Source organism: Lutra lutra, chromosome X (genome assembly GCF_902655055.1).
Source record: "Lutra lutra chromosome X, mLutLut1.2, whole genome shotgun sequence".
In the NCBI taxonomy this organism is placed as follows: Eukaryota; Metazoa; Chordata; class Mammalia; order Carnivora; family Mustelidae; genus Lutra; species Lutra lutra.
The window spans coordinates 52000107-52018933 of record NC_062296.1 but is presented as its reverse complement, the minus strand read 5'-3'; the positions used below and the strand labels follow the sequence as shown (position 1 = coordinate 52018933).

Sequence of the window (18827 nt, the reverse complement as noted above, 5' to 3'; positions counted from 1 at the left end):
AGGCAAACTGAAAAATACTAAGAAAGATGTTTTATGGGGCGCCTGGGTGGCTCAGTGGGTTAAAGCCTCTGCCTTCGGCTCAGGTCATGATCCCAGGGTCCTGGGATCGAGCCCCGCATCGGGCTCTCTCCTCAGCGGGGAGCCTGCTTTCCCCTCTCTCTCTGCCTGCCTCTCTGCCTACTTGTGATCTCTGTCTCTCAAATAAAAAAATAAAAAAATAAAAAATCTTAAGAAAGATGTTTTATTTCCATTATTTTTACAAAGTGTTGTTATGTATGCTATCAGGGCAAACACACAACTCCATGTAAGGATGAAAAACTGCTTTTGAACAAGATCTGTATTAGCCTGGAAAGTCAACATTCACATAACTTGGACTAAATAATATCTGCACCACTCATGAAACCTCTAGAATAGTAAACTAAGTGGCCCTATTAAAATATCCACCTTCCTTCTTTATTAACTAATTCCCTATTCTAAGCTTCATTTTACATCCCAAATCTGTAACGAATGTTGCCCAGGGCCTCCCCCTCCCCCATCATCAGTATGAGGCATCTTCAATTCTTTTTAACCACCTGCATTGGCTTCAGAGAATTCTCCTTTAAAGACCTCTACCCTGGTCCAGACTGTCTTCTTCACAGCAGCCTTCCCAGAATGGCACACAGTTGGTTGATGATGCCAGAAACTCTACCACAAGCTCTGGGCCATCAATCCTGCCAGCTACCCACTTCTTTACAGCTCTTCTCCAGCTTCTTAATGGCTGCTTCCCTGTACACGCATTCTGGTGGCCACTCCTGTTTCTCTACAGAAGGCGACATATCTCTTCTTCACATTGGTTCTTTCTAAACTATCCATTCCTCTCAATAGCACTTAGATTCTCTATCATCATTAAAGGGAATAAAAGCAATGTGGAACAGCAAACAGATGACTCAGAGAATCTAAGGCTTAGTCCTATGACAGACTAGCAGTGGGAAAATACTTCAGCTCTCTAAGCCTTAGTTTCCTCATCTATAAAATGAAGATAAAAATATTTACCTTCCCAGATTAAGCAACATAATATATGTAAAAGTGCCTTGTAGGGGCGCCTGAGTGGCTCACTCAGTTAAATGGCTGCCTTTGGCTCAGGTCGTGATCTCAGGGTCCTGGGATCGAGCCCCGCATTGGGCTCCCAGCTCAATGAGAAGCCTGCTTCTCCCTCTCCCACTCCCCCTGCTTGTGTTCCCTCTCTCACTGTCTTTCTCTCTCTCTCTCTGTCAAATAAAAAAATAAAATCTTTTTAAAAAGTGCCTTGTATGCTATAAAGTACTCTGCAAATGTTAATTTATACCCATATCTATACTCACAGTTTAGGCCTATATCTATGTCCACATCCAGGTAATCGGTCAACCTGAGTAAGATCACATTCACAGATCTCAGTCTTGTCATTGCCCAGCACAAACTTCACCATACCTGAAACAACCCAATCTGTAGTAGAATTACTTCTTCCTCATTTATGACTGGATTCTCTAAATTCCACATATCTGGAGGAGAATTCTATTATGAGAGATTGTTCTCTTGATCTTCTGCTTCATCAAGCTAGGCAAGCACCAACTAGAAAAAGTACAGCAGTAACTTTAGCCTTCCTGAACCTTCCTTCCCCTACTCCATTCCTGCAGAACTCTGAAACGCATGGCTGTCTTCAGACCAACACTGAAGATACATTCTTGGCAAGAGGCACTAAAGAGAAAGCAAGTCTTTTCTTTCACAATCTGAATGTGATTCTGAAAAATGATCACAGGCTCAGCGAAGAGGCTGTGAAGAGTAGAGACTGTTTTGTGAGGCACGGTGATACTGCACAGAGCCCAGGAACGGGGACTGGTTACTGTGTTCCAGTTCTGATTCTCTGACCAACTGGCTCCATGATCTTGGACAAGGAACATCCCCTCTTAAATTTGCTTCCTCATCTGAAATATGAAAGAGTTAAATGTTCTCTGAAGGGCCCTTGGAACACTATGCATCCATTTCCAGCAAGATAGTGTGCATTAGTCAAAAAGAAAAGGAAATGAAGGGGCGCCTGGAGAGCTCAGTGGGTTAAAAGCCTCTGCCTTCGGCTCGGATCATGATCCCAGGGTCCGGGGATCGAGCCCCATATCAGGCTCTCCGCTCCTTGGGGAGCTTGCTTTCTCCTCTCTCTCTCTGCCTGCCTCTCTGCCTACTTGTGATCTCTCTGTCTGTCAAATAAATAAATAAAATCTTAAAAAAAAAGAAAAGGTAATGAACAGCAACTGCTTTTCACAAAGGAAAAGCAAACAAAATGCCATGAAGCCCCAGCTTTCCCTCCCCTTCCTTTCTCCTAGTGCAACCATACAATCCCTGGCAGAGCTCTTACCCAATTAGCACACTGACTACCTTCTGCTTTCCTATTTAGTGCCATAACAGAACAATCATTCCCATAAATCCTAAAACACTGGGCATGGGTATGGATTCTAGAAGACAAATCTCTCCAGACAAACCAAATACAAAGAGATATCACTATCTCCCGTGTTAAAAGCAAGAGAAATTCAGCATGGTGACAATGGTGGTAAGGACATTCTCTTTACAACTCCCTTTGGAGTTTTTTCCCCTGCTCTAAACAAAAGTTGTAAGGGGCAGCAATAAAACACCTTGATGGCTGGCTTGTTACTCATTGCCCTCCCCCCACCTAATGAATTCAGGGTGGATGAACTGGGGATTAGTCCCCAGCTGTCAACTGCCACATACATAATACATATTTTTCCAATCACACGGAAAGGCTTTTCCACGACAGCCTGGCTCTGGAAAGAGAATTGGAAGCTGAAATGTGGCCATCCTATTTCTGGGAAATCCTTAATGAAAACCTTTTGCAAAGAACTGCCTTTAAGTTCCTAATATGATACTATACTGTGGTGCCTACTGCTTGTCACTTAGAAGAAACGTCATGCTGCCTTACGATAAAAATAATATGAAGGGAGGACTTTGTCACCCTTTAATGCCACATATTTCACAATTATACACTACCCACTACAAAAAAAGCAGCTGCTTTTGCCAAAAACATCAATAAATGAGCAGAGAAAAGGGGAGGCCTCTAGAACTGCCAAACCAGCTGGTGTAGGCTCTTAGGGAAGGAAACAAAGAGGACAGGCATCACACCATCAGAAGATACAGCCATTCTTCTATGACAAAAGACAGAAAACACAATCACATCATAATTAAATTGAGGCTAGTCTGCTTAACAGGGAAACCTTTAATCCCAGCCATGATGGTAGGATGGGGGAAGGGAATGAAAGGAAATTTACTTCGGGTCCAGTTCTTTCCTGCCAACTGGGTCATTTCAAACAAAAGTACCCCCAACCCCAGTAAAAAATATCCAGGCAGTTTTAATGCAAGATACCTGCTTTAAAGTACAGTACAAAAAGAATCTTAGAATGGAAAATCTGACTCTGGTTCCCGTTTGGATGCCAACTCCAGGTCCCTGAAGGAGTCAGTTCTCTCCTTTGGCTTCCTTTTCCCTAGACATAAACTCAACAGAGTGGATATAAAGTTTTCTAAAAAAACCTTCCAGGTCTGTTATTCTATAAGAACCAAAAGAAAATGTAGGACTATATGCCAAGCACCTCTGTTTCACATGCACAATGTGGGAAAAAAATATCCTTAAGATGTAACTCATATATCATAAAACTCACTCATTAAAGTGTTCAATTAAGTGGGGTTTAGTATAGTCACAGAGTTGTACAACTATCATCACAATCTAATATTAGAAAATTTTGCAACCCCAAACAGAAATCCTTTGCCTATTAACAGTCATAATACATCCCCACCCTCTCCCCCAGCCCTAGACAACCACTAACCTGTTATACCTAGTTTGTTTAATGTTTTCAACATAATAAGGTTTTTAAAATAGCTGTATCATATCGAGACGCCTGGGTGGCTCGGTTAAGCATCTGCCTTCAGCTCAGGTCATGATCAGGTGGGGGAGGGGGAAACCCTGGGATGGAGCTCTGCATTGGGCTCCCTGCTCAGCAGGGAGCCTGCTTCTCTCTCTCCCTCTTCCCTTCCCCCAGTTCATGTTCTCATGCTCTCTCACTCGTTTTCTCTCTCCAATAAATAAATAGAAGTCTTTAAGAAAATATATCTGTATCTATTATATTTTTTTCTCTTATTCCAATTATTTGGTGTATTACCTTATTACACTGATTGATTTTCAGATGCTAAACTATCTTTGGATTCCTGAAATAAATTCCAATTGATTATGGTATATAATCCTTTTCACGTGTTGCTGGATTTGGTTTCCTAGCATTTTGTTGAGGACATTTGTGTCTATACTATTAAGGGAATTTGGTCTATAATTTTATTTTCTTGTGATATCTGGTTTTATGATCAGGCTACTACTGGCCTCAGAGAATATGTTAAGAAGTGTTCTCTCTCTTTTGAAAGAGTTTGCAAAGGATGGGTATTAATTTTTACTTAAATGTTTGGAAGAATTTACCAGTGAAACGAGCTAGGCCTGGGCTTTTCTTTGTGGATAGTATTTTGATTACTAATTCAATGTCTATACTTGTTATAGGTCTCTACAGATTTTCCATTTATTGTGAAGTCAATTTTTGGTAGTCTGTGTCTTCCTGGAAATTTGACCATCTCATCTAAATTACATAATTTATTGGCATAAAGTTATTTATAGTATTCCCTTTATTTTTTTTATTTTTTGCAGGGTTGGTAGTGTCCCCTCCTTCATTCCTGCTTTTAATAAGTCAAACCTTCTATCTTTTCTCTTTGTCAGTCTAGCTAATGATTTCTCAATGGTGTTGGTCTTTTTAAAAATCAACTTATGATTTTTTTAATTGTCTCATGGCTTCCTATTCATTATTTCATTTAATTCCACTTTATATTTATCTTTTCATGCCTTCTACTTTCTTTGGGATTAGTTTGTTCTTCTAGTAACTTAATGTGGAAGGTTAGATTACTGAATTGTGATCTTTCTTCTTTTCTAATGTAGGTGTTTAAAGCTATAAATTTTCCTCTAAGCACCAATTTTCCTGCATCCCCTAATTTCTAGCGTGTTGTGTTTTCATTTTTTTTTTTTAAATTTTTTTTTTTTTTAAGATTTTATTTATTTATTTGTCAGAGAGAGAGAGAGAGAGAGCGAGCGCGAGCACAGGCAGACAGAGTGGCAGGCAGAGGCAGAGGGAGAAGCAGGCTCCCCACAGAACAAGGAGCCCAATATGGGACTTGATCCCAGGACGCTGGGATCATGACCTGAGCCGAAGGCAGCTGCCTAACCAACTGAGCCACCCAGGCGTCCCTGTGTTTTCATTTTTATTCATTCCAAAGTATTTTCTAATTGCCATTATGATTTCTTTGGCCCAATGTGTGATGTTAATCACACATTGTGACTGTGATATTAATTTCCACATATTTGTGAACTGCCTAAATATCCTTTTGTTATTAATAATTTCATTCACCTATAGCTAGAGAATATAGTTCATGTGAATAAATATACATATGCATGTTTTGTGGCCTAGCAGAAGGTCTATCCTGAAAAATGTTCCATGTGCACTTGCGAAGAATGTGTATCTACCTTTGTCATGTAGTGTTCTACAATGTCTGAAAGAGGACTAGTTGGTTTATAGTATTGTTCAAGTCTTCTATTTCCTTGTTAATCTCTGTCTAGTTAATCTAGCCTTTATTGAAAGTAGAATACTGAAGTCTCCAACTACTATCTTCAGAGTATCTATTTCTCTCTTCAGTTCAGCCACTGTCATTTCATGTATTGTGGAGCTCTGTTGTCAGGTGCATATGTTTATAATTCTATATCTTCCTGATATATGGACTGTGTTTACCATTATAAAATATTTTTCTTTTTATGTCAAAAGTACTTTGTCTTGAAATCTATGTTGTCTGGGGGCACCTGGGTGGCTCAGTTAGTTAAGCATCTGACTTGTTTTTAGCTCAGGTCATTATCTCTGGATCCTGAGACTGGACCCCACTTCGGGTTCCACATTCAGCACAGAATCTGCTCTCCCCTCTCCCTCTGCTTGCTCTCTCTCTCTCAAGTAAATAAACAAAATCTTTTTTTTTAAAATCTATGTTGTCTGATATTAGTATTGCCACCACAACTCTCTTTGGTTACTGTTTGCTTGGAATATTTTTCCATCCTTTTATTCTCAACCATTTGTGTCTCTGAATCCAAAATGTAACTCTTTTTTTTAAGATTTTATTTATTTATTTGACAGAGAGAGCCCAAGTAGGCAGAGAGGCAGGCAGAGAGAGCAGGAGAAGCAGGCTCCCTGGTGAGCAGAGAGGCAGCAGGCTCCCTGCTGAGGAGAGCCCAATGCAGGGCTCAATCCCGGATCCTGAGATCATGACCTGAGCTGAAGGCAGAGGCTTAACCCACTGAGCCACCCATGTGCCCCCAAAATGTAACTCTTAAAGACAGTACATGTTTTAATCAATTTATCCATTTTACTAATTCCTGCCTTTCTACTGCAGTGTGTATTCCATTCACACCTAATTACAGATAGGCAGGATTTATGTTTACCATTTATTTTCTATATATCTTGTTTCCTCTCTTCCTCCATTACTACCCTCTTCCTTGTTAAATATTGTCTATTGTACTATTTTAATTCCCTTGTTTCTTTCAGTATTTTTTTTAGTTATTTTATTAGTGGCTGACCTCAGGATTACAATTACCATCTTAATTTAAAACAATCAAGTTCAGATTAATTTTAACTTAATTTAGAAAGCATATAGAAACATGGTGCCAATATAATTATTTCCTTCCCCCCATACCGCTTTGTGCTGTATTGCCATATGTATTGCATCTTTATGTATTATAAGCTCATTAACACAGCTTTGTAAATACTGCATTATGCAGTTGTCATTTAAATAGGGTAGGAAAGGGGCGCCTGGGTGGCTCAGTGGGTTAAGCCTCTGCCTTCGGCTCAGGTCATGATCCCAAGTCCTGGGTTCGAGCCCCACATCGGGCTTTCTGCTCAGCAGGGAGCCTGCTTCCTCCTCTCTCTCTGCCTGCCTCTCTGCTTACTTGTGATTTCTCTCTGTCAAATAAATAAATAAAATCTTTAAAAAAATAAATAAATAAATAGGGTAGGAAAAAAGGAGTTACTAAAAGACTGTCTTTTAGACCTTCATATATAGTTACATGTACTGATACTCTTTATATTTTGTACAGATTTGAGTTACCATTCATCATTCTTTCATTTTATCCTGAAGGATTCCCATTAGTATTTCTCATAGGGCAGATCTCCTAGTGACAAATTCTCAGTTTTTGGTTTTGTTTACCTGAGAATGTCTTAATTTTTCCCTTGTTTTTGAAGGAGGAAGGATGGTTTTCATGAATACAGAATTCTTAGTTGATATTATTTTTCTTTCAGCACTTTGAATTTCACCAGGGCTGGCTCCTGGTCTCCATGGTTCTTGGTAAGTTCACTTTTAATCTTATAAGGAACCCGGTTATTTTTCTCTTGCTTCTTTCAAGATTCTCTCTGTCTTTGGTTTCCAGCTGTTTAACTATAACATATCTAGGTATGGCTCTCCTTGAGTTTCTCCTATGTTGAGTTTTTTTGAGCTTCCTGAACCTGGAGATTAGTGTTGTTCATCAAATTTGGGAAGTTTGGGGCCATTATTTTTTCAAATATTCTTTATGCTCCTTTCAATCTATCTTCTCCTGAGACTTCCATAATGTGTATATTATTGGTGTTCCACAGTTTCCATTATGTCCCACAGTTTCTGGGGCTCTGTTCATTTTTCTTCATTTTTTTCTCTCTTTTTGCTCAGACCAGATAATCTCAATTGATTTATCTTCAAGTTCTTTGCTCTTTCTTCTGCTAGCTCAAATCTGCTACTGAATTTTTCACTTCAGCTATTTTACTTTTCAATTCCAGAATTTCTCTTGTTCTTCTTTACAATTTTTATTTCTTTGCAGTGTCTGTTAATACATTGTTCTCATGCATTCCTTTAAATCTTTAAACATGGTTTCCTTTATTTGATTATATTAGCTGAATTTAATTTTTTGTCTAAATTCCAACATTTAGGCCACATCAGGGACAGTCTCTACTGACTGCTTTTTTCCCTGCATAGAGGCCATAATTTTTTTGGCATGCCTGATTAATTTTTTTGAAAATCGGGTATTTTAAACAATATAATGTGGTACCTCTGGAAATCAGATCTTGACCCCCAGGTTTTGTTGCTATTGTTGTCCTGTTATTATTGTTGTTGCTGTTGCTTTGTTTAGTGTCTTTCTTAGATTATGTCTGTAATGCTTGTATTCCTTGTATTCCTTGCCACTGACTCTCTGCTTGGTTAGATTAGTGGCCAGCTAGTGACTTCAGATATCTTCTTAAATGACTTGAACCACTAAGACTGCCACATTTTGCCAAGGAGCTCTGTGTGTATGTTGGGACATTCCCTCAACACTCAGCCAGGTAGTTTACAACTTTGCCTCAAGTTCAAGCATAGGGGGAAAATTAGAGCCCCCAGAGGTCTTTTCTAGGCACACAAACAGCCTAGAAAAGAACATGCATGTGGCCTTCTAGATCTTCAGGAATATGTCAGAGTTTACCAAAACCTCCAGTGGGTATCTCATTTCCCCATTTCTTCCTTTCATGTTTTTGCCCAGGCTCTTGCTTGCCCTACGGGTACTGCAGTCTCAGGCAGCTGTAATGTTAAACACCCTAGGGATAGAATTTTTCCCACTGAGCTAGCCCTAAGTCAGGTGAAGTAAAGAGAAGCCCTATTAATGGGATTTTCTAGGGAGCTTTGAGAAGGTTAAATAGTGACAATACTCTGGGTATGTGAGTTCCTGAGGAGCTACAAACCCAGTCTTCCCCCCACCCCCCAGACGTTAAAAGGACTGGTTTTCACAGCTAATGTGGTTATAAGGCTGTTGGTTTTCAAGGTTACCCTGAAACTATGGAGAAGGGAAAAGGAGACAGTTTAAGTTAAAATGCCACAAACCCTGCTGCTACAAAGGTTCAACATCTTTTCATCAGTAAACACTCTTTAGATTGGTGCAAGCCTTTTGGTTAATTTCCAAAGTTCTGAAAAGTTAATTTTGACAATTTTTTCCAGTGTCCTCTTTGCGTTCACAGAGTCAATTTTCTGAGGTATTTAATCTACCATTCCCTCCAAACACAATTTTAAGGATATCTTGCCCCAGTATGCCTGGAAATTTGCCTACAATGAAACACACTCCTGAGGAAACAGAAGTTAAAAGAAGCAATGGGGTAAAGAATAAACAAACAGCTACCTGTTGTTGCTGCTAGGGTAGAGAACTGGGGAAATGGGACATCAGAGGAGGCAGAAGGTTTAGCCTTTTGTACATTTTGAATTTTGTACCATGTTCATGTTTTACCAATCAAAAAAACTGTAATATATTTATAAAAGGAGATAGTAGGTACTTCAGATTTTCCCTGAAGACTCCATGAGATGTACTATACTCTGTCTGTTTCTGAGAAAATTTCCACTCACTTGATGTGTCTATTAACTACCATTAGCCAGGACCATTAACTACCAAGTGTAGTAAGACAGGTAGCTTTGACTTAAGAACTCTTCCTTTTTCAGTTCATTCTTTTTCCTATGGGAAATTACATCCCTGTGGTCTAACTCCCTTTTCTCCCCCACAACACCCCTCCTTGTAACATCAGATAGAATATACATCATACCCTGAAATTTTCATTGCTATTCTCACAATTGTAATTAAACTATTTAAATGAGCAATCAGATGTTTTATGTTTTATGCTCCAAGATGGAGAGCCCGTAGCAGCCTTATTCACCATTATTCCCCCAATTTCCAAGATAGTACCTGACACATACAAGTGCTTAGCAAATCCATGTTGAATTAATTGAAATGCCTTTACATTGTGCAAAGCTCTAGTACTTGATGCAAGTCCAATCAAGCATCATGAGGGCTCTCTATCCCACTAGCAAAAAAAAAAAAAAAAAAAAAAATCAGCTCAAGATTTCCAGGGTACACCCCTGGAAAACCATATTTCCTTCTAGATCTTCATGGGCTTTAGAAAATTCCTATAGTAAATGATTAGAGAAACAGAAGCCAGAATAAACAAGTCTGTGGCTATGCTTTAACAAGTGAGGCTATAAAAATTAAGCTGAAAAGCAACTTTCCTTCATCACTATTTCCTTCATCACTATTAAAGCTTGGTTCACTTCTCCTCCCAAATCCCTACATCACTACTCTCCAACTATTTTAGACTTTGGAATCTGGTGTTCTGAGGGCCTTCAATGAACATGGCAATAATGCCTCCACCAAATTCTATTTGACACTGGTTAACCCCTACTGATAACAGTACCATATAACATACTCATTACATTGATCTGACTTCAGAGAGTATTTAAAATAACCCCATGTGTTCTAAGGCACTAATTAAGTATCACCAAGATAATGACAGGATATCTGCTGAGAATGTATATTACATCACCAACTCCTCCCTGCACAGCATGACACTATACCCACCCCAAAGGAATTAAAAGTTTTGGGTTCTCTCACTACAGAGCTATTCAGGACAGAATGAAAAGCCATCAGGGTGACACCTTTCAGGAAGCATTCATCAAGAAGGTAATCAGATAAGTTAGCACGATTCAAGTCATCTAGTTATGCTGGACATATCAGTTTGATTTTCCCCTTGCCTGCTCTTCCAGAGTAAAGGTGATGGGCTCTAAAGTTCATAACAGAATCAATTTAGGCTGCTTGACTATGAGCAAGACAGCTGCAGCCCAGAAAACAGAGAATGATAAAACCAGGAGGAACACTAAGGCTTACTGACCAAAACTCTAATTTTACAAATGGGAAAACTCAGGCTCACAAAGCTAAATACTTATTCAATATCATACAGCAAGCTAGTGACAGAGCAGGAACTAGCAACCAGGTTCTCTCTGTGTCAAGCTGGAGATGACTCCCCACTGAGGATATTCAAGATCAAATTTGCCTCACAAAGGGAATCAATCCATCCTTCCAGGAAAGCATTCACCATATAGGTGCCCCAGTTGCCAAAGCAAGAGGTAAACAGATACTCCAAAAGGTCACCTTAATGTAAACATCTAAAACTCTGGTCTTTAAAAGTATAAAATGTAAGTACAGAATATAAGAAAGTGCCATTTTTAAAGAATTTAAGACTAGGTTATAAAAACTATACAAATTACATGATTTCTACTTTATCAACTTCATGTACATTTTTAGAACAGAATGCATCTTTTATATTTTTATTTTTTTAATGTTGTTTATTTTTGTAAGTAGTCTGTACACCTAACATGGGGCTCAAACTCATGACCTTGAGATCAAGAACCACATGCTCTACTGACTAAGCCAGCCAGAGGCCCCTTTTTTGAATTCTTATAAAACATAAGTCTTAATTAGTCCCAGACAGCCTATGTATGTGTGACTATACATGTATATGTGTAGGCTTGGTGATATAATTATTTTTTTTCTAACATCTGCTTTATATAAACATACATAAAGTATGTTATCCTTGGTTTTTGAAAGACTAAAATTTTTGTTTAAATGTTTCTATTTAAATACTGACATGTACACTAAAATAATGTGAACATTTACGTAGGCATAAAATAAGTTCCTATAATTGGGTTAGTCATTCCTTTCCCAAATGATTAAACTACAATATGCAATACAAAAAAAAAAAAAGGCATGGAATGTTAGAGCTGAAAGTGAGCTTACAGATTTACTGCCCAACCCTACCTTTATAAAGCTATAGACCTGGGGCCCCAGCAAAATGACTTATGAAGGTCACAGATCCCATTAGTAATAGAACCATATCCAAGAATCTAATCTTCATGTCTGGGGTTTTTCCCATTATATTATCATTCTGCCTTCACTCATATGCCAACAATGCATAGTAGTGCTTCCCAGGAGAAATATCTATCTGGAGACTACCGCCTTTCATTTCCCTAGCACATTAGCATCCAAGACTCATAGACTAATAGAGTTAGATCATCTAGCTCAGGAGTTGCAACCTGATTTAAAATAGGCTGTGAGGGGCGCCTGGGTGGCTCAGTGGGTTAAAGCCTCTGCCTTCGGCTCAGGTCATGATCCCAGGGTCCTGGGATCGAGCCCCACATCGGGCTCTCTGCTCTGCGGGGAGCCTGCTTCCTCCTCTCTCTCTCTCTGCCTGCCTCTCTGCCTACTTGTGATCTCTGTCAAATAAATAAAAAATCTTTAAAAAAAATAGGCTGTGAATGTATTTTACTTAGTTAGCACATATTTTTTAAAAAAGAAGAAAGTAAAGGCCGTTTGAATGTGGTGAGGCTGCTATATTTTACCCCAATCATTCCAGCCCTATTAACCCATTTCCAACAGCTTTAAACTTTTCCATTTTCTCCTTGGCCCCTGACAGCACTTGAGGCTGTGATCCCCGACTCTGGATCAGGCATAGTTAAACAGCACACCAAAGTAAACCTAGTTGCTGGAAATGCTACCATTAGCTATTTTCATTGCCTTACCAATAAAAATCCATTTAGCTTTTTTTTAGGTTAACTAGTTGTATCAAAAGTCTGCCAACTGCTACCAGTGAGACAAACCCAATCTGTTGCCTATTATGTTTGCCTCTGTCCCTTAGCTGAAAAATTTTTTTTATATTTTTATATTTTTTATATTTTTAAACAGCTGAAAATTTCAAAAGAATATTTCATGACATGTGAAAATTAAGTGAAATTCATATTTCCATGTCAACAAATAAAGTTGTATTAGAACACAACCATTTTCATTCCATGTATATATTATCTATGATTGCTTTTTCGCAACAATGGCAGTTAAGTAATTGCCACCAAGACTGTATGGCCTGCAAAGCCTAAAACATGGCCCTTTACAGAAGAGATTTGCTGCTGACCCGTGAGCTATATCAAAGAGAATTTAGGGGCACCTGGGTGGTACAGTCCACTTAAGTGAAGGACTCTTGGTTTTAGCTCAGGTTGTGATCTCAGGATCATGAGATGGAGCCCCATGTTGGGCTCTCCGCTCAGCATGGAGTCTGCCTAAGACTGTCTCTCCTCTGCCCCTCCTCCCTCTCTCAAATAAACAAATGAATCTTTTAAAAAAGGGAATTTAAAGCTGCCAAATAACTTCTGAAAAGTCACAGATGTTTGTGTGGAATTGCTCACCTCACACATCACTATCAGATGAATCTTCCTGAAGCACAGCTCAAATCATGCTTCTCTCCTACCAAAAACATTTTTAATACTCCCTCCCTCTATCAAGAAAAATCTGACGTACTTAACAGGTCCCTGCACAGTAAGGCCTCAACCTGCCATTCCAACTTCATCTCCCCAAAATGCCCTTCCTGCGACCTATCCATTGCAGATGACTTGAATTATCTGCTGTCCCTTTACATCCTCTGGGTCATTTCTACTACATGAAATACCTCATCCTGAATATAGTGCAACACAGTAAAATAAGCAAGGCCTTCAGACTCAGGTCTGGGTTCTAAATCAGACTCTTGCCCTTATTTGTTGAGAAAGTTATTTAGCACCTCTGAACTTCAGTTTCTTCATCTGTACAATGGGAATAATCATCCTTACCTCATAAGGCTGTTATAATATTTCAATGCCTGGCAATGGGAACAGTTAAACAAGCAATAAGTATGAATTCAGACAAATTCCAATGCCACTTCCTTCTTTCCTTTTCCTTGCCCTCTCACCAAGAAATGAGCTCTCCTGCTGGTCTTCATGTGCCATGATATCCACCTGTTCCATTCTTATGGCTAGGATCCACATCCACTGATAGTGACCTCTACCCACATCTGATAGGGATAGTGATAGTGATCTTTACCTGATAATCATCTCTACCCATGTCTTTTCTCTCCTACTAGTCTAGGAACTCTCTGAGGGCAGGATCCATTGTTACAAAGACTGCCACATTTGTGACAGCCCTGAGCATGGCAGCCTGAATACAGTATGTGCACAGGCATTTCCTGAATGAATGGTATGTGTTCACTGAACTATATATAACATTTATTAGCTGTATCATGTTGCCTTGTGATATAAGCAGGAGCCACATCACTTGTTCTGAATAATTCCTAGCCTGCGTGTTTAGAAAATATTCAAACAACATCAGGGACCAAAACTGCCAACAGAAAAACAAAGGACAAACAGAAAAGCAAGCAATATGTTCACCTTTCAGAGTCACGGTATTTTTATCTTCCATTAGTTTAAGTTATAACCATCATCTTGTACTCCAACCATTATAAATAGATCACATTTAAAGGGGCGTAATCAACCACTTCCCCAAGAGAGAGACATGTTGAGTATTGTTCATAACATCATTTATCTCTGAGGACAGATAAGTAAACCTAAATGTTCAAAAGGGACCCATGTTTAACGAATAAATCATCACACAAAGTTGACTTAAACCTTATCTGGATCTCTGTACAAAATCAGACACAAACAGGATAAACGCAGAAATCCAGTTCCACCTAGGCTAACAACTTAAAAAAAAAAAAAAACTGCACCTAGTTTTTGCAACACAATGCACCAAGTTTCATTGGTCCCTAGAAACACTAGCCATTTGATTTTCTAGTCAACGGAGTAAGTTAAAGGGAAAGGTGTCAATCATTCTTTCTGACAATCAGCCTTTCATGCCAGGCTCCAAATGCCAAAATGAATCCCCACACATGAAGACAAAATTAACTGCTGAGATATGCCAATGTAGGGAGTGACATTTTCCAATAAGATGACAGTAAAAAATATGTTTCCAACGACTTCTGCTTATTCATTGCCCTTCAGAAACCTACTGAAAAACACACACTCACCATCAGATACATTATTAACCTAAAGACGCATTATCAACAACTTTCTATGTTTGACTGTTTCCATTTACAAAGCACTTTCATAATCCATTAACTCCTTTGAGTCTCACAACAACCCTGTGAGGTTGGTATAATCACCCCTATTTAACAGATGAAGTCAGCAATCTATGCCATCTTATCCCAAGATGGAAAAGCCACTTCTTCTAACTCCAGTTCCAGCCTTCTCTTTTTCCTGTTTCCTTCACACAAAGAAAAGCTTACCTTTGTTTTGCTTCCCCACTCATTCTGAAATCGCTAGCACTGTGTAAGGAAGTGGAGTGGGAGGATAAACATTACTGTGGTCAAGACAGTGGGAAACATCCCACCTTTGCTTCTACCTAATCATGTTTTTAGAATCATGCAACTTAAAGGGAAGAAATGGAGTGTGGGTTAGCTGCTGGGTTTTACTTCCTCCCTGCCCTATTTTGGCTTTCTATGTATATTCGGAAACAGAAAACCACCCTGAATATCAAGAAGCCCCATGGGCCAAAATATTTTCTTGGATCTTCCACCCATCTGCAAAGGTTTAGGCCTTAATAACTGCTGATTCTTACCAGTCTCCATTTCAGAGAAGGAAAGAGTCAGAACCACTATTTGCCCTTAGCATACAAAAATCTACTCTTCCTCAAATGTGTTATTGAACTGTTTATTGTCTCTTAAAAATCTTAATCTCTCTGTAGCTGGTCACTTTTTAGCAGTTTCAGCTTACCATACACTTCACACCCCTTTCGGGGGTTTATGAGGAGCTACATATACCAAGCAGTTTAAGTAAATTTTTTTTAAAAAATCCAAACATTCTCCCCCTTTCATTTCAATGAACCCTCAATCTGTCTAAATAGTTTTGTGTCATAACCTGCATATCTTTAACCCCTCAGTGAATTCTATTAAGTGACAACACACCCCAAAGCCCAGCCTATATGCCTCTAAGGACCAGCATTTCCAATTCCCCATCTTTCAGGTGCTGCGGAGAGTGTGCTCTTGTTTGGACCACAATACGACCAAAAAAATTAATAATCAGACTCCATCAAATGACCAGCGGGGACGTGGGCCACTTATATATTCTGACCAAAGTGGGCAGACAACACTGGCAGTGAAAGCACAGGCCTGCCAGGAGCAAATCAAAAGAGCTGCACAAAAATACCAAGCCTTTCTCCCCACTCTTCATGGACTCCATCTGCCTTAAGAAGGTCCTCACACAGGACTTAGACAGTTTTTCAGGGATAAATGCATTCAGAACAAAGTCATAAGCCGACAGGACACATTTACCAGTGACTCTGAGCAGTGATTTTCTTTTTTGAAACCATTTTGCAGCCAAGAAGAGAAAAAATTATCACTCCACCCAAACGCTAGCCTCCATTCTTCTGGGTATATATACTTTGGCGCAAAGGGCTGGCTCGCCTGCACTCTTGTTGGGAATGTTTATTATTCTTTCTCTTACTCCAAGCCTTCTGCCAACTAGCAGAAATAAAAACTCCACACAGTGAAGAAGGGGGGGTAGGGTCCCACAGCCGTCAGCTGTGACCACTGGCAAAGCCAAGCTAGATGAGGTTCCTTCAGAGCAGTGGCCCTTAAGCCTAGCCCTGAAGTACGCTCTCTGGGGACTGGGCTCCTTGTGCCAGGTACTAGGAAGGTCTTTGTTTCACCCCCAAGCAGAATTCAGTGGCATGTGAGGCCATCCAAAATTCTGAGCTTACACTGACTCTGACCAAAACCATAGCTCAGTGCCTTATTTTCTTTCTCTTTTTTTTTTTTTATTTTTTAAAATTAACATATAATGTATTATTAGCCCCAGGGGTACAGGTCTGTGAATCGCCAGGTTTACACACTTTGCAGCACTCACCACAGCCCATACCCTCCCCAATGTCCATAACCCCACCACCCTCTCCCTGTCTCCCTCCCCCTTATTTTCTTTTTAAATTTGTGTTTGTGGTATCTTTTTTAAAAAGATTTTATTTATTTATTTCACAGAGAGAGAGAGAGAGACGCAGTGAGAGAGGGAACACAAGCAGGAGGACTGGGAGAGGGAGAAGCAGGCTTCCCACTGAGCAGGGAATCCAATGCGGGGTCTATCCCAGGACTGCAGGATCACAACCTGAGCCAACTGAGCCATCCAGGCACCCCCATAGCTCAGTACCTTAAAAGAAAAAAAAAAATCTCTGGGTCGAAGGAACTTTCCTTAGAAAACAGGTTGATACAGGGAATCTTCTTTCACTACCCCAACCTTCATTCGTTAGCAACCATAGGCCAGGACAAAACCATTACTTGTTCTGCCAGCTTCGAATCTCTCTTATTTAGAAGGTGCTGGGGCAGTTCCTTGGTCAGCTTGAAAGTCTCCTTACCTTACCCAAATATATAGATAGATAGATAGATAGATAGATAGTACACATGAGTACTAAACATGTCCAACAGTACAGGCAAATTGTCCCTTCAGAACAACAATCCGCCAAGTAATGATAGTTGCAGAGCAAGAAGGTCCCTGGCACAGGTACTGATCAAGTCTTGTAAGGTCAAGTCCTTTTAAGTACAGCCACCACCTTCCACTGACCCCACTTCTGAAGTGTTCGGAAACCCACTCGCCTCAGAGAACTGAATTGGAAAGCACTTTGAAACCTCCCTTCCCCCTGTGGTGTGGAAGAGCTTAAAGGCCAGAGCCACTAGCTCATCCACCAAAGCCTTCCACTTACTTCTCATTGTGCTGATAAGCGCGTTGCCATCTTTGATCACGTCCTTAATGAATTTATTGGTTCTCTCCAGCTCCTGCTCATAACACTTGAGCCTCTCGCGGAAATCGGGGCTGTCCAGGTAGCAGTCGCTGAACTCCAGCGGGGGATGCCCCATGGTTCTGATGGCAAGGGCTGAAAGGAGCGAGGAAAGACACAAAGACCAAGAGCATCAGCGGGACAGTAGGGGGAAGGAGAAGGGGGGAACTGAGTGTGGGACCCGCCTGGGAAACTCATAGCCTCCCTCCCTTTGGAGGACAGGTACCTGTTCCTTTGAGATTCCTGGGTAGAACTGGCTGGTCTCCACCGGAAGCAGGCAGCCGGCAATTGCTTCAGGTGACACAGAGACCTAACTAATGCAGTCCGATCCTGGAGGGGTTCTGCCTAGCAAGCAGCATGCCCCCAAGGCATTGCCTCCCCAGACAGGCAGCCCAGCCTGCCTCCGGAGACCAGTGGGATCCTTCCTGAGCAACTGCAAACGTGACACTTTGGCCCGCCCAGGGTGGAGGCTGGGGTGGACGCTGGGACTGGAAGCTTCCTCTCCCCGCTCCTTGTTCCGAGCTAACTGAAGATTTCCTTTGCTGAACTCCGCGGGCAACCCTGATTGCACTATCCCCTCCCCCTTCTTAAAGCCAGAGCTCCCGCCCCGCCCTATCGAACCTTTGCGCGGATCCCCAACACTCGGGCTCCTTCTTCAACTGTCTTCCACGCACCCTGGGATTGCGTTACCAAACTGTTCTTGCTCCTGAGAGTTCTTCCTGGTCCAAGGGAGCCGGCCTGCTGTCCTGTTAGGCGTCGGAGGGGTTAAGCCCTGGCAGTAATTGAAACGTAGCCTTCCACCCTAGACAGCCGAGAGGGAAGGGGAGGGCGATATCGCTACGCACAATAGCTGCGGTAGCCTGGCGCTTCACTACGGAAACTGGGGAGCACTCAGAGCCCTAGGACTCCAGCTGGAAAGCGTGGAGGCCTGGGAGATGTAGTCTTTCCGTTTCTCGCCCCATGACTCCTCCCTGCAGTCTCCCCAACACCCCGCCAGGGCGGAGGCTCTCCAGGCAAGACTTTCCCAGCCTGCCCCAGGCTCGTTCCTCCCGCCCAGCCAAGAGAGGCAGGTGCACCGCCCTGGAGCCTAAAGAGGGAAAGTTTCCAAAACGAGCGAGAAAAACCGCGGAGGCGTCGGTTGCGGGAGGCCATCTCTCACTTCCCATTACTTGGCTGTGTTGTTGTTTTTGTTTTCCCTAACACTCTTTCCAGTCTCCCTCTGTGAGAGCAACTTCCTTTCCCCTTCCCTTGC

The 18827-nt window shown here is 41.0% G+C and overlaps 1 protein-coding gene across 4 annotated transcripts in view; it reads right to left on the bottom strand.

Moving 5' to 3' along the window:
- Positions 1–18506, bottom strand: part of OPHN1 (oligophrenin 1) — a 559535-nt gene extending 541029 nt beyond the window's left edge. For 3 of the 4 annotated variants that reach the window (XM_047715717.1, XM_047715716.1, XM_047715715.1), the window contains exons 1-2: positions 18197–18505; positions 17501–17671 (exon numbers count right to left, since the gene is read on the bottom strand). In XM_047715717.1, the coding sequence (XP_047571673.1) occupies positions 17501–17654 (154 nt within the window). In that variant the 5' untranslated portion in view covers positions 17655–17671; positions 18197–18505. Of the gene's footprint in view, positions 1–17500; positions 17672–18196 lie in introns of all 4 variants that reach the window. The other variant, XM_047715714.1, reaches the window with a different exon arrangement.
- Positions 18507–18827: the final 321 nt, after the last annotated feature.